Source organism: Haplochromis burtoni, unplaced genomic scaffold, assembly GCF_018398535.1.
Source record: "Haplochromis burtoni strain Fernald_Lab_line unplaced genomic scaffold, NCSU_Asbu1 Contig_383, whole genome shotgun sequence".
In the NCBI taxonomy this organism is placed as follows: Eukaryota; Metazoa; Chordata; class Actinopteri; order Cichliformes; family Cichlidae; genus Haplochromis; species Haplochromis burtoni.
Window position 1 is genome coordinate 160,450 of NW_024582744.1, and position 15,787 is coordinate 176,236.

At 40.9% G+C, this 15,787-nt stretch overlaps 1 protein-coding gene across 1 annotated transcript; it reads left to right on the top strand.

Annotated features, from left to right (window-relative positions):
• Positions 1-13,882: 13,882 nt before the first annotated feature.
• Positions 13,883-15,572, top strand: LOC121811928 (tripartite motif-containing protein 16-like). Its single transcript, XM_042212624.1, has one exon. The coding sequence runs from the start codon at positions 13,959-13,961 to the stop codon at positions 15,570-15,572; it is 1,614 nt and encodes a 537-aa protein (XP_042068558.1). The 5' UTR covers positions 13,883-13,958.
• The last annotated feature ends 215 nt before the right edge of the window (positions 15,573-15,787 follow it).

Sequence of the window (15,787 nt, forward strand, 5' to 3'; positions counted from 1 at the left end):
GAGTATCTGAGCGAGGAACAGCAGGAAAAGCGAGGTGGCGTCGACCTGCAGGTGACCCCACTGATCGTCCCCGACCACCGTCGCGCAGGTCTTGGTGTTGTACTTGGCGTGGAGCGAGTCTGAGGTACTACGGCTGTATTTAAACTTCTCCACCTTATCCAGCTGAGAACAAGAAGGGTGGAGAGATTTTTCTTTTAAAGCGTGTGAAAAGAGCAGGTCCAAAGAATGTGCAATGATTCCTAAACGTTAATAATGATTAAAATATCCAACAAATGTAATCACAGAACTGCACAAATGAATGCAGAGGTTATAAATATGGAATCAATGTTATTTAAAATGACAACAATGTTCAAATTTATATATAAACTGTGGAAATTCACAGTCACACTTTCACACTCTCAGACTCACAGCGAGCGCAGTTAAAGTAAAATCATAATAATAATCCAATCTGACGACGGCACGTTCAAGTTTAATAAAAGTAATAAACACAATGTGAGCAACGAGAAGCTGGTAGGGTTAGAAAAAGTTTTTTTTTTAAAGAGAGAGAGAGGGGAAGTGACGTGTATCTAACAGAGAAGTTAAAAGACAAACAGAATGGAGATATCCTACCTGCCTCATTATGCACTGCAGGACGCCTCTCATTAGCTTCACCACACTCTAGAAACACAGAGACACGCTTAAATGTCAACATTTACACCTCAGCCTGCACATCTTTAAATCAAAAACCCAACCAGCCAAGTCAGAGAATAAAAACACAACCTCTTGACCTGAACGCTCTCCACTCACAGGCGCACACCTACCTGCTCCAGCTCGTAGGCCTTTGCTTTGTCTTCGTCCCGGTCGGCGTTCTTCCTGTAGGCCAGACTGAGCGCCCACACGGACACGATGCTGTAAACATTGTCACGGACCCAGGCGTCAGGCTGATCTGGGCTTGCTGGGAGAAGGCCTGTGACCGGATCCTATGGGACACAGGCAGAAGTCAAAGGTCACAGGCACTGTAGAGGTAAACTTTGCGAGAGAAGTCAAGATTATTGGACATGCAGAGGATAAAACGTGTTTTCTGTGCAGCCCTTTGTAACCTGCAAAGGGCTGCCAACACAATTGGACAGATTCGGAGCGCTTTGGCAAGAAAGACGGGGCAAATATTGCAAAGTCAAGATAGCTATGCTGATAAACTCTTACCCGAGTGCGTACACTTGTGCAACCAATTTATTGTACTTTTTTTTTTTTAAATCTTTCTCCTCCCACCTGTTTCATTGGGAATGACTAAAATCAGAGGGACAGTTCAGGCTGAGCAGTCTGGAGACAAGGTTGGAGAGGTGGGGCTGAGATGGTTTGGACATGATGAGAGATGGAGGATATATTGGACAAAGGATGTTGACGATGGAGCTTGTTGAGGAATAGAAGAAGAACTCATAGGAGGTTAATGGTTGCAATGGAGGAGGACATGCAGAGTGTTGGTGTGACAGAGCAGGATGGCTGGAGTTGCAAGATGGAGGCAGATGATCCACAGCTGAAACAAGTTCAGTGGTAAAAGCAGAAGTTGTTGGTTTTAAATATTGCATCCAATGAGAAAATGCACAGAAATACAGACACAACAACAGCAGACAGCACAGCTTATACTACAACTTTGGTGTTTTATAATGTTTTTATGACAACATGCTGACGTCAGCCCATTACAGCGTCATTGTGATGTTGTAGGGCAGGGGTTCCAACTCCAGGCCTCGAGGGCACGCCATGATGATTGCGAAGGAAAACTATTTCATGCCCACCTGCAGTGTTCCAGATGTGTCCTTGATCCAACACAGCTGATTTAAATGGCTAAATTACCTCCTCAACATGTCCTGAAGTTCTCCAGAGGCCTGGTAATGAAACTAATCATTTGACTTCAGGTGTTGACCCACGGTTATATCTAAAACCTGCAGGACACCTGGCCCTCAGGCCTGGAGTTGGAGACCTCTGTCATAGTGTAACGTACTGAAAAAATAAAAAGTGTGTGCTACAGCTCTCACGATGCACTTTCATATAACATATTACTGGATATGGTTTCTTCACATTTCTTTCTCATGGTCAACTTTGACCTTGGGTACTAACAGTGAAGGTCAAGTCCAAACGCTTAGCCAACCTTGGTACTCATGTCCCCCGGAGCCTAGTATATTGTTGTGAAGTCTGAAGACAATCTATAAAAACTTGTGGGTAACAAAGTTTTTGGTTTGTTTTTGATCAAGGCCATTTGGTGTGGCCTTGATCTGATTTTGAATAAAATTAAAGCAGCTCGAGTTGTTATCGACATCTGCCGTCACACAAAATTGAAAAAAAGATGGATTGAAAACTGTGGATGCTAAACTGATAACAAACAGACTGACAGACAGACTGAACCAATTACACACTCCCTCCATTCTGAAAAAAAAGACCATTATAGAAAATGTTGAGTAATTTTTGTCAATGTAATCGACGAGGGGAATTTGAAGACTAAGCATGCATTTCCCCTTACTGCACGAGCAGCACAGCTGTAACTGTGCATGCTTCTCTTCATTTCCCCTAAGGTCGGTGTTTGCTAATAAAACCGGATAATTGCAAAGTCCCTTTCTACGAGTAGAGAACTCTTTCTTCCTGTTATAGCGAGGTTGTTTGACAGCAAAATGCACTTTTCAGATCAGCAAATGTGAATCGCTGCTGTCTGTCTTGCTACCTGCTGCCTAAAGAATGTCCAAATGTCATTTTATCACATGCACAAGACATAGTACGGCTGTCAGAGATTTCAGCATCAACACAGGTTTCATCACCAACAGAAATGACACTCAAAGTGTTTTGTGAATGTGTTGCAGAAACACAGCGAGGTGTTGTCAAGCTCTAAAAGTGAGAATGGTTCGAGTGATTCGTGTGTGGAACAGCTTGTGTTTAGTTGCTTTTATAACAGGACAAACTGCTGCAGATCTTTTTCACTCACATATATCAGAGTCTCTCAGCTTGCAGCTGCAGCAAGGGCCTCAGCTCTCACTGAGTAACTGTGGTCCTTAGTGCACTGATCCATCTGAGCAGTGAACTGTATACAACTGCGGGCTGGCTAAGCAGCCACTTGGGACTTGTTCAAAAAGTGACCTCACACTGAATTTGTCTACAGGACTACAAACTCGGCAGTGAGACAGTCCAGGATCACCCCTCCCCAGGCTTCTTACGCTCTTCCTCCAACTTATAAACTCTATAAACTCCAAAACAGTGCTATTACCAGAAGCTTTTCCAGGTGTTTTCCTCTCTTTTAGAGGGTGATTTCCTCTTTAAGAAGGTGAACTGTCCTCTGTCCTTTCTGGGTGGAGTTGTTGTGTTTGCTTTACTATAACCTCAGCCTCTCTTTTACCATTTTTAATTCCTTTGCTCTGTTTTTTCTCCAAAGCGTCACCGATCTTATCAACGTGCTCTTCTGTAAACAGGACTCGCTAATCTCTGTAGCTTCTATGTAAACTGTGACAGGACGAAGACACACCAGCCGATACAAGGGTAGATGTGTGGGGTTATCTGCTGTTATTCTCCCTGCTCTTTGCTTTACTCTTTACCCAGATGAAGGAAAATGTTAATCCTGAAGCACGCTGGGATATTTTAAGCAATAATACGATTTGAGCTTTGTTGCTGCAGCTCATGTTCCCTGTACTGACGTAGCAACACTGCAGTGCACAAAGTCAAGGGTATCGAGATTATTTGTGCTGTTTTTGGCTGTGCAAAGGACTAAATTCAACACTTTCTGTGAGCCGGAGGTATCGTACAACATCAGAAGTGGCCAGGCCATAGATTTGAAGTTACCATTGTAGTGGAGGGATGGCATACACAAATCTGAGCACTCAAATCTGAGGATAACTCAAAGAAACAAAGTGTGGGAGATGTCTGATCACCTCAGAGTCTAATATTTTACAGAGTCTAAAATGAGGCCCACAAATTTCTGTTTTAGGGGAACGCTGATGTTTTCATGCTCACACCAGCAGAGATATTTGGGCTTCAGAGCATCTCTGAACTGAATGCAGGCTGCAGCCACAGGAAAATGTCTCTCTGAGCCAAAAGTCAAAGGCACATTTCATGTTTATGTGCAGCCAGATTCATGGAAGCAGATCGGGCTGTATGACTCCTGTGCACGGCGACAAAGGCTTGTTACTTTCCGTTAACGTCAGGATTCATTTGGTTGCCTTAAATGGCCCAAACTACCAGCGGCTCTCACATTCAGGTTTGTGAAACAGGCTAATTTGAGGTGGCTGTTTGTTTTAAAGCCTCTGAATAGAAATATGATGAGAACATCGTTTTGCTTGAATGAGTGAAAGAAACTAATAAACTGACCAAACTGAACATGAAACGGCTTAATGAGACATGCTTCATTCATTAAATTAAAAGCATGTTAATAAACAACAAGTCTGAACTTGACCGGGGTGACCTTTAGTGAAAGTGAATATGACACCGCTGTTGAAGGTCGACTCTCTCCCAGTGTATGCGACACAGGGAAAATACACTGCCCCACCCATTTTTAATGTACTGCTTATAAGTTGATCAAATTAAGTAAAGTAAATAAAAATGAATGACTGAAGAGAGGGGAAAAGAAAATAAACTCAAGCAGTTATGACTGCAAAAACCTTAAAAAAAATAAAACAAAATAATACCAACAATACTAGTTTCCTCGATGCGGGATGCTAGAGGGGTCTCTTAATGTCAGTAATCAGGACTCGTTCTAATTATGGTAAATGGCCTGTATTTGTATAGCGCTTTACTTAGTCCCTAAGGACCCCAAAGCGCTTTACACTACATTCAGACATTCACCCATTCACACACACATTCACACACTGGTGATGGCAAGCTACATTGTAGCCACAGCTGCCCTGGGGCGCACTGACAAATAACAAACAAAATACAAACGCAAGTTAAATAAAAGAATATAAACAAAAGATAAAAATACAAAAAAAACCAAAAAATAATAAAAAATAATGATATATAAAAAATGCATGGCTTCACATTTCAGAATAACAAATCAGTAAAGATTAAAAAAAAAAGAAAAAAAAAGCTACATTGTAGCCACAGCTGCCCTGGGGCGCACTGACAGAGGCGAGGCTGCCGGACACTGGCGCCACCGGGCCCTCTGACCACCACCAGTAGGCAAACACGGGGTTAGTATCTTGCCCAAGGATATTTGGCATGCAGCCAGGAGGCAGCCTGGGATCGAACCACCGACCTTCTGATTAATTATGGCACCTGCAGCCCAGTTATAAAATATTACATCAGAGACTGCAGCAGCAGTTATTCAAACAGCCATATTACAGGGGTGTTCATTGTTGAATGGCTGGGGTGCCACTACCCCCTGTAAAATATGGCTGGCCACCCACCATATGAGAAATATTATATGAGAAATATTACTCTAACAACCCCCATTGAATGGAAAGCATGGCTAGGACCACTCAAGTACTTCATGAATGTACTTTAAGTATTTGTTGCACCACAACACTTGTTGGTAAGCTTTTGATGAATAAAATGGTACTTGTGTAGCACTACTTTACTGTAACTGAGCAATCTGAACACTTTTGACTCAATCACACACACATTCATACAAGTGCTTTTCTCTGTATCTAAGGGCCTTGTCTAACATTCATGCACACGCTCACTCTGATTAGGGGTTCAGCACCTTGTAGGAGGATACTTGGACATGCATACTGGAGGAGTTATGAAATCGACCCCCTCTACCCCCATTTGCCTTAATGAAGCACTTACATGGGTACTTTTATATTAAATACTTAAAGTTTCTTTTGCATTTAGGACTGGACTATCACGCCCAGAGTTTTTATATAATATTGATACAAATCTAAACATTTGTCTTTATTTCTAATCAAACACTGTAATGTCCCGTGGGCCACCCCATTTAAAACACTCTGAAACCGCCCCTGCAAGAGGATGTCAAACTTAACATGTCCGCATACTTTTGGCCGCTTCAGAAGACGTTGACATAAAATGGCAAAAACTTCCCCAGTGCATCAAAGACCTCCATTACACTCACAGCTCACACACACACACACACACACACTCTTCAGGGAAAGTGTGTGTGATTCAAAGAGCTCTGCAGCCTTGCGAAATATCGCCCTGCCTCACCTCCTGCATGCATGAAAACATCTGAGTTTATCTCGCAGCGGACCAGCTAACACTGCCTGCACACATGACACCGCCTAAGTGTGTATTTTAAAGCTAACGGTCGCTAAACAGCTGTGAAACAACAACGCTTCACACTCACTTGGTGCCGCAGGATAGTCTGCTGCACTATCCGGGCATAGTTGTCCAATTTAACGCCCGAGTTGCTCCGACTTCTCATGGTGACAAGTCAACGGTTCACTTCAGGAGGGCAGAAGGAAAACTCTCTAAAAGCTCCCCAGAAAAGTCATTTCCTCTTCCCCTCTCTGGGGTCCAACAAGCCGGAAAAGAGGCCCGCTATTACAGTGACCGGAGGAGCTTCTGCCCGGCTGTCATAAAAACAGCTCGGCGGCAGCCTGGAGCTGTAACCTGAACCCAAAGCTGGCTGCGATAAGCTGGTTCCCGGAAGTACCAGTACCAGGAAGACACCGGAAATGTGGAGACTTCAAAATAAAAGCGTAGAAAGGGGGAAAGGGCTCTGCAAGATGTCAAACAAAAAGTTTAACTACACTTTTAGTCCTGGAGATATCTTAATATTAGAAAAAAAAGAAGTGCAATTTCAAAATCAGTCTTTACATAATAAATAAATGCTCCTGTAGTAAATTAAAGAAATCTGTCAGCAAGACTCTTTGGGCTTAAAATGCAAGAAATAATTGTGTAAAACTATAAAAACAGGTTTTATTTTTATTTTTTTATAGTTTTAATTCTGTAGTAGTGAATAAAAAAACAGGTCACTTGCTTCTTCTTCTCTTACTTAATTATTTTGTTTAGTATGAATGACCTTAGGGCAGGTTTTATTAGTAGGAAAAGCTGTAAAACTAAGAAAAATAGAGTTTAAAGTCCAACAATTTTGGATTCCTTCATATTTTCCACACTGGACCAGAATGAAATAAGTGGGCCAGGCCGATTCAGACACCTGGGCCATATGTTTGACACACCTGCCTTAACTGAACTGCTTATTCTGGGAATACTGACACATTTCTCCCAGTCCACTATCATGGGGGGCGGGGACTAGAACCTATCCCAGTTTGGTACACCCTGGACAGATCACCAGGATGTTGCAGAGCTAACAAAGACACTCAGACAGCCATTCATACTCATGGGCATTATAGAATTAGCAGTTAACCTGACCCAACTCTGGGGCTGTGGGAGGAAGCCAGAGTACCTGGAGAGAATCCATGCAGACACAGGAAAAACATGCAAACTAAGTATCTGGCTGATGGTGGATTTAAAACTTTTTGCTGTGAGGGAACAGTGCACTGCCATGCTGCATTATACTATACTTAAAGGCAATGTAAAGAAGTTTTTGGTAAATACTGCCCTGTGCAATAGTCATGACTCTGAGATAGACTGAAGTGGACTGGACTTTACTCCTCATCCACTGACAGCTGGAATAACCTGCAGCCCTGTGTCATTATTTGTAAATGTCTTCAGGATTCGAGTGGGACAGCTTGTCCCAATTGTGACCAGCAGATGGCAGGAGTGCACAGTGAGTAAGAGCTAGTTTCAGTTTTTATTTTAAAAAGTGTGCAGGAAGATGTGCTAATTTATGTGAAACCACCCTGTTATCTGCTGATTTGGAGCCTTGAAAAGGGAATGTTGGGCAGGAACAAAAGCTTTCTTAAGATCCTTCCTTACCAAATGTATTTTGTTGAATTATTGTAGTATTGTAGCATAACTAAGGGAGCACTAAGTATGTGCTTTATCAAAATGGAAAGTTTTGAGGCTAATCTTAAAAGTAGAGACAGTGTCTGTCTCTTGAATCAAAACTAGAAGCTGGTTCCACAGAACCACAGAGCAAAGTTCTCTGTTGGGGTGATACGGTATTATGGGGTCTTTAAGATAAGATGAGGTTTGATTATTTAAGACCTTGTATATGAGGAGCAGGATTTTAAATTTGATTCTGGATTTAACAGGGAGTCAGTGAAGAGATGCCAGTATGTAAGAAATATGCTCTTTCTTTCTAGTTCCTGCCAGGACTCTTGCTGCAGCATTTTGGATTAACTGAAGGCTTTTCAAGAAGTTTAAAGGACATCCTGAAAATAATGAATTACACTAGTCCAGCCTAGAAGTAATAAACAGAAGAAGTAGTAATACAAAAGTAATAAATGCATGAACAAGTTTTTCAGCGTCACTCTGAGATATCACTCAGGATATTTCAGAGTTTTCAGTCACTGACTTTTTTCTTCTCTACAGAACTTTGGGATAGGCTCATGACTCAGACCTCACAGAGTTAAGTCTCATACGTACACAATATAGATATTACAATTAGTTAGGTTTATTTAATCAAGCACATGATCAAAAAGATATCACTGTCTTTTCTCTCTGTTTCTCTTGTCCTCTATTCTTCTCTCCTTGTCCTTCCTTTTTTCCTTCCTCGTCCCCCGGTCCTGTGCGTTCTGATTGTCATAACTTAAAAGCAATAATAATAATAAAGATCATTTAAGACCTTGTATATGAATCTGGAGTGGATCATGGTGGGAAATGAGGGCATGCAAAACAGAAAAACACAGCAATACATAATTGACTGAGAGAAAAAAAGAATAAAGAAATGCTTTCACCAGATGACACTGACACATTTAAATATTTACAGTTATGTACACATATATTTGGACACCTACACAAGTTGTGTCTTTTACCTGTTTATTGAAACATACTCCAGTTATATAATGGACACAGACAGCTTTCATTTTAGAGTGTCCACATTTAAACTGGATGAAGAGTTTAGCAGTTTGAGCTCCTAACATGTGCCAACCTCTTTTTAAAAGGACAAGAAGTAATTTGACAATTAACTCAAAGGCTATCTCATGGGCAGTTCATTCGTCATGTCACTATCAGTTAAGCAGATAAAAGGTGTGGAGTTGTTTTTAGATTTAATGCTTTGGAAGATTTTTGCTGTGAACAGACAATATGTGTCAAAGGGGCCCTGAGGCTGGTAACTCGAACTGAACCAAAGTGCAGTAACCCAGAGTGGAGGTGGAAGGAACGTTTTAACAAGGTTTACTTAACTTATATAAGGGTAATACTTGGCAGTGGCAAAATAAACAGTGACTTGGCTAACATTCAGCTGATGTTTGCTGGAGCCACAGCTGTAAGCTGCTGGTCATGATATGGTTTGGTTATCTGGTGAGAGGGAAACATGAAGATGAAACCAGGAGATGTCCTTACTGGATCATCAGAGCTGAACAGGTGATGGAGAAACAGGTTTACCTTTTAGGTGACATGAATGAGTTGAAGGGAAGTTATGAACTGTTTCTGAGAGACAAATAACCCCAGGATCCTTTTTTAGGTAGCTGACAGCTGGTAACTGTGCAGGGGCGGATCTAGCAAAGTGTTGCCAGGGGGCCAGGTAGGGCATTAACAGGGAGAGGGGGGCACAAAGAAATACTTTTCTTTCTTATTCTCATTTAAAATGTCTCGCTTTTAAAAAATAATTATCTGAATCTTACAACAAACGATTGATAGATTGATGCATATATACCATCAGAACAGTGTACATCACTGTCACAACAGTGTTTATTTTCATTCAAAGGCTTTATGATTTTTCCTATAATGGTGGGCCGGTCTCTAGTCAAAATGCCCGGGACGATTTTTTTGTCCCAGTCCAGCCCTGTATGCAGCTCATCTGCAGTCTGGTGTTACCTACATCTTCCTATTCAGAAGGCAGAATTTCCGAGTTCTGAGTACAATCGAAAGCACCACGACTGCAGTTTTTGTGTTGGATGTAAAAAGCAGGCTAGGATAGAATCAGGCGTGGGATTTCTCTCGTGGAAATGTGCACATTATTTTTTCCTTTCTATTGGTAGGTGGCACAGTGCACTTGTGCAAGCAAGTGTTGGTCAAGTTACTTGAAAAAAGTAATCAGTAACTAATTACTGATTACTTCCCCAAAAAAGTAATCCCGTTACTTTACTGATTACTTATTTTCAAAAGTAATTAATTACTTAGTTACTTAGTTACTTTTTAAAAACACGATTTACAACCTGAATAGGTGATAAAGCGATAGATCTTTCAGCCCAATTCTACTTTTTCTGCATAATCCATCATACAAAATGTAATCAAATGGAAAAGTCTCTTTTTAAAACTTGTTTTATTAGTTTTAATCTTTTAACTTTATGCATCAAGCAAAAATTTAATTATATGCAACATTCTCTGACTGGAAGAAATTTGTTTAACATTTAAACCTATTTTCTGCACATTCCAGCACATAAAATAAAATATTTTTTGTGTTTACACTCAGTCTTTCAAATAGATGCAAGTGAAACACAGCAGAAAATAAATAAAGTCAAAGACTCAGCGGTCCTGTTGCTCTATTTTCACCTGTAAAGCAGGAGTGGGGTAGGCGGAGGTTTACCCTGGTGCAGGTGTGCCACGGTCAGTTGAAGAATCCGCGAGTTTCTCTGTGAATTTCCCATTACGTCGTTGCGCACTCGGTGCTTGCTTGAAGACACTAATTTTTGTCACTTTTTATGGAATCAAACTCAAAGTAAGGTCAGTACTTCCACGCTTTAAACGCTGCACGCTCATACTCTCTCCCACAATCGATATGTGATCCATTGTTGATCTGCACACAGCTGTTGTCACTAACGGCGCACTCGCTTACGTCACTGTCGTGAGACATTCTCGCAAAAAAATCACGGTTTTAGTAACGCAGTAACGCAGCGTTCCTACGGGAAAGTAACGGTAATCTAATTACCGTTTTGCAATAGTAATCCCTTACTTTACTCGTTACTTGAAAAAAGTAATCAGATTACAGTAACGCGTTACAAGTAATGAGTTACTGCCCATCTCTGTGGCAAGTAAGCAAGCTAGAAGACTGGCAAACTTGCTGGGTATCCAGTTACGGAAGCAACACATTAACAAGAGAATTCTGAGTAAAACCAAAGTTACTTTCCCTAGTAACTAGTTACTCTGAAAGTAACGAGTAACTTGAAGTAACTGAGTTACTTTTGATAGAAGTAACTAGTAATGTAACTAAGTTACTAATTTAAAGTAACTTACCCAACACTGCACTAATGACATAGCAACTACCATTTTCACAGTACCCTGAAGCCATTAAGAAGTCATATAATGAGTTTGCTGACAAAAAGAAAAACAAGTCTTTGTAAGTGCAGGGGACACTTGAAAAGATAGATCTGTGTACATCCAAAAAAGCATGTGTACTGAACGCTAACTACTGTGTGCAGGTAACTATATAGGTAAAACCATAAACATCACCTTAGTTATTAGATTTGCTCACTAGCCCACTCTCCTATCAGCGTCATCAGAGGAATTAGTTGGTGTAATAGTTAGGTGACATCTCTGTTAACTATATGCAGTTTGAATGCTCATAGAAATGTTGTGCAAAGTAGGATTAAAAACTGCGTATTATTTTTGCGAGCTAATGCTACTGATCTGGAATTTGGTATACTTGCCTTACAGATGCAATGTGTACGGTTCTGCCCTCTGCTGAATGGTCCTGTCCTCCTACCATGAAATTAGCTATTGTTGCTTTAAGAACAACAATTAGGATGTACTGCACTCTTGCTTATGTTCAATTAGAGATGGACCGATCCGATATTACGTATCGGTATCGGTCCGATACTGACCTAAATTACTGGATCGGATATCGGAGAAAAATAAAAAATGTAATCCGATCCATTAAATATCACGAAAGCACCTCACATACGCCGTAACTCACCTCAGAACGTTAGCACGTCGGAGCAGTATGCATCACGTGATAGAGTGGCTGTGGCATGCGGGACCTGTCGGTGGTCTGGATAGCATTTGGAGCTTCGCTAGCAACCCGGCATTTCATCTCCGACAAAGTTATCCCCGAGAGAAGTAAAGCAAGTGTGTAAGTCCATCTCTGAATGTTTGTAAAGCATTCCTGCGTTAAGCTTAACGAGCGACTGCCTCTTGCTCTCCGGCTGCTACTTCAATCATGAAACTGCTTAATGATCAGCTGATCGGCTTTTCTGTCGCGAGTCTCTCTTGTTTGTTTTTGGCCCACTTTGCACCAGAAAGAGGAAACCAGCGGCTGAACAACAGCAGCACGTTTAAGCTTGATAAGCTGTTGTTAGAATTTATTTAATATTACTTTCTACACCAGGATCTTTTTCTACGTAGCTGACGCTGGTAACTGTGCAGGGGCGGATCTAGCAAAGTTTAGCCAGGGGGGCCGATAGGGCATTAACAGGGAAAAGGGGGCACAAAGACATACTTTTCTTTCTTATTCTCATTTAAAATGTCTAGCTTTTAATAAATAATTATCTGACACCCAAAGTTTTAATTTGATGTAAAATGAATAGAAGTCCATTACTGTATATAGTAACTATTAAGTCTAATATAATATACCCTAGTAAGCTATAGTACTTTTTCCTTTGGGAAGGTACCATCTGTGCAGTCTGCAATTTTGTTGAAGAAAGATGTTGAATCTATTTAATATTTCTTGAAAAATAATTGATTTCTGTGCATTTCACACTGCATCAAATTAAGGTTGATTACGTCGATTAAGCATCATGAGGTGGAGCGTGAGGGGTGGTTCCCTATTTTTTATTTATTTATTTTTGTTGTTGCTGGGAGTTGGAACCCTATTAGTTAGGTTGCTTAATATTTACGCTAAGTACTCTTTAAAATACCAGAATAGGGAGGATGGTGTAGGTCTAAGTTTATTAGATTGATCAGTATTGCTGAACTATGAAATACTTTTTTTGTATACAGGTATAACAGAATAGCTTTAGTGTAGTTGTTGTTTTAAACTTGAGTATGAACTTGCAAAATGCAGCAAGATATTTTAAAAAACAGTTTTGTTGATTAAAAAACACTATATCGGATTCATATCGGTATCGGCAGATATCCAAATTTATGATATCGGTATCGGTATCGGACATAAAAAAGTGGTATCGTGCCATCTCTATTACCAATATTATAATTACATTTGCAGATGATACAGATGCAGATGAAGTAAAAATAAAGTTGTAATACAAATCACTCAATAACTTATTGATTACCAGAATTAAGTAATAGGTGGACCAATCGAAATATCAGTCATATTGATACCATACTAGTGCGGGTACTGATACTTCAGTTTTAGATTCTCTCTCCTATGCTCTGTACATTCCTCCCATTTCCACAGTAAGCAGACATGTCTTTGCATGTCTCTGCAAACATTACTGTTCTCCCAACTTACATGCACAGCTTGCTCCTCCTGTGCTCTACTGTGTTTTGTTGTTGTCATGTGACTCACTTCTTAAAAGTGTCAGTATCAGTACTTGGTAATGGTGTTACTGGCCCTGTATTCACTTGGTATCAAACAATACCAAAATTAGAAAGTTGGAAAACTGTAAAAAGAAATCACATTACTTCTGAACTTTGAACTTGATTGGCTCTTTGTTGCCCTATCTTGTTTTACCTGCTCTTCTCTCTGTCAACAGACCATCTGTCCCACCCCCACACATGCCATTGGTCCCACCTGAGCAATGCTTAGTCCTAATTGGTTATACATAACACCAGTATAGTGGATTCAACCAGGAGTGGGTAATTGAGAGAAGTAAAGCTTACTGAAAGAAATGCAAAATAAAAGCATGGACAATAAAAAAAAAAAAAAAAAAAAAAAAACAAAGAAAGGGGGAAAAAGGGAACTGTGAAATAATTCCACTGAATGACATTTATCTACTGAAACACCCTACTGTCAAGTGTGACTTCCCTCGTGATTTCCTGAAACAGAGTGTAACCCGATACACACCACTTTTCCCTCCACAGTAAAACTGGTTGACATTAACCTTCACATACAAAGATTCACACGAGACATTCACACAGGACAGACAATGGATCAGGAAAAACTCTGCTGTTCAGTCTGTCTGGATCTACTGAAGAAGCCGGTGACTATTCCCTGTGGACACAACTACTGTATGAGCTGCATTAAAAGACACTGGGATAAAGAGGAACCAAAAGGAGCCTACAGCTGTCCTCAGTGCAGAAAAGTCTTTGCACCGAGGCCTGAGCTGGTGAAAAACACTATGTTAGCAGAGTTAGTAGAGGACTTGAAGACACCTGCAATCCGACCTGCTTCAGCTGATCTCTGCTATGCTGGACCTAAAGATGTTTCCTGTGATGTCTGCACTGAAAAGAAGCTGAAAGCAGTGAAGTCCTGTCTGGTATGTTTGGTTTCTTACTGTGAGCAACACCTCCAGCCTCACTATGACTCCTCTGCCTTTGACAAACACAAGCTGGTCAAACCATCGAACAGGCTGAAAGGGAACATCTGTTCAACTCATAATGAGGTGATGAAGATGTTCTGCAGTACTGATCAGCAGTGTATCTGTTATGTCTGCTGCCTGGACAAACATAAACGCCATGTAACAGTTCCAGTTGAAGTTGAAAGGGCAGAAAAAGACAAAGACCTTAAGATGAATCTGCAGGAAGTCCAGAAGAAAATTCAGACCAGAATGGAGGAAGGTGAAGTGCTTGAGAAAGAGATGGAGGGAATCAAACTGTCTGCTGATAAAACAATTGAAGACAGTGATGCCATCATCGATGAGCTGTTGAGTTACATTAAAGAAAAAGGCTCAAATCTAAAGCAGCAGATCAAATCCCAGCAGGAAACTGAAGAGAGTCGAGTCATGGAGCTTCAGAATAATCTGGAGCAAGAGATCACTGAGCTGAGGAGGAAAGAAGAGGAGCTGAAGCAGCTTTCACGCACAGAGGACCACACCGAATTTCTACTAAGTTACTCCATGATGTCAAAACTCAGTGAATATACAGATTCACCAAGCTTTAAAATGTGTCAAGTTAAGTACTTTGAGGATCTGCAAACAGCAATGTTAGAAGCCAGAGAAAATCTCAAAGCATTTCTAAGTGAGGAATGGAGGAAGATCACCCTGACAGTGAGATCAGTGGATGTTTTATTGCCACAAATTGAACCTAAGACCAGAGATGACTTTTTAAAACATTCATGTCAACTGACGATCGACCCAGATACAGTCCACAAAAATCTCTTCCTGTCTAATCAGAACAGAACCGTATCAGACAGTGCTCCAAATCCAAATATCTATCCTGGATATAAAAAAAGGGACAGGTTTTCCAACAACCAGCAGGCCCTGAGTAAGGAGAGTCTGATTGGACCTTGTTACTGGGAAGTGGAGAGGAAAGGGAAAGGCCTTTCAGTAGCCGTGACGTACAAGAATAAAAATAAACTGGATCAAAGTGATTTTGGAAGTAACAATAAATCCTGGGCATTAGAGTGTTACGGTGACAGCTACAAATTCAGTCACAATAAAATCACAACTCCCCTCTCAGGCCCTCTGTCCTCCAAAATAGGAGTGTACGTGGATCCTAGAGCAGGTGTTCTTTCTTTCTACAGCGTCTCTGACACCATGGCCCTCCTCCACAGAGTCCAGACCACATTCACTAAGCCGCTCTATGCTGGACTTGGTAGTTAGCACTGCTGCCTCACAGCAAGAAGGTCTTGAGCTCAATTCCACTATCAGGCCCGGGTCTTTCTGTATGGAGTTTACTCTGGCTTCCTCCTGCAGTCCAAAGACATGAAGTTGGTGGGGATTGGTTAACCTGGCAACCTGTACAGGGTGTACCCTGCCACTCACCCTAAGACATTGTGACAGACGTCAGATATATATATATATATATATTAATATTA

What these genes read in the sequence shown, in the direction of transcription:
- LOC121811928 (XM_042212624.1), top strand. Translation starts at nt 13,959, where the DNA reads ATGGATCAGGAAAAACTCTGCTGTTCAGTCTGTCTGGATCTACTGAAG.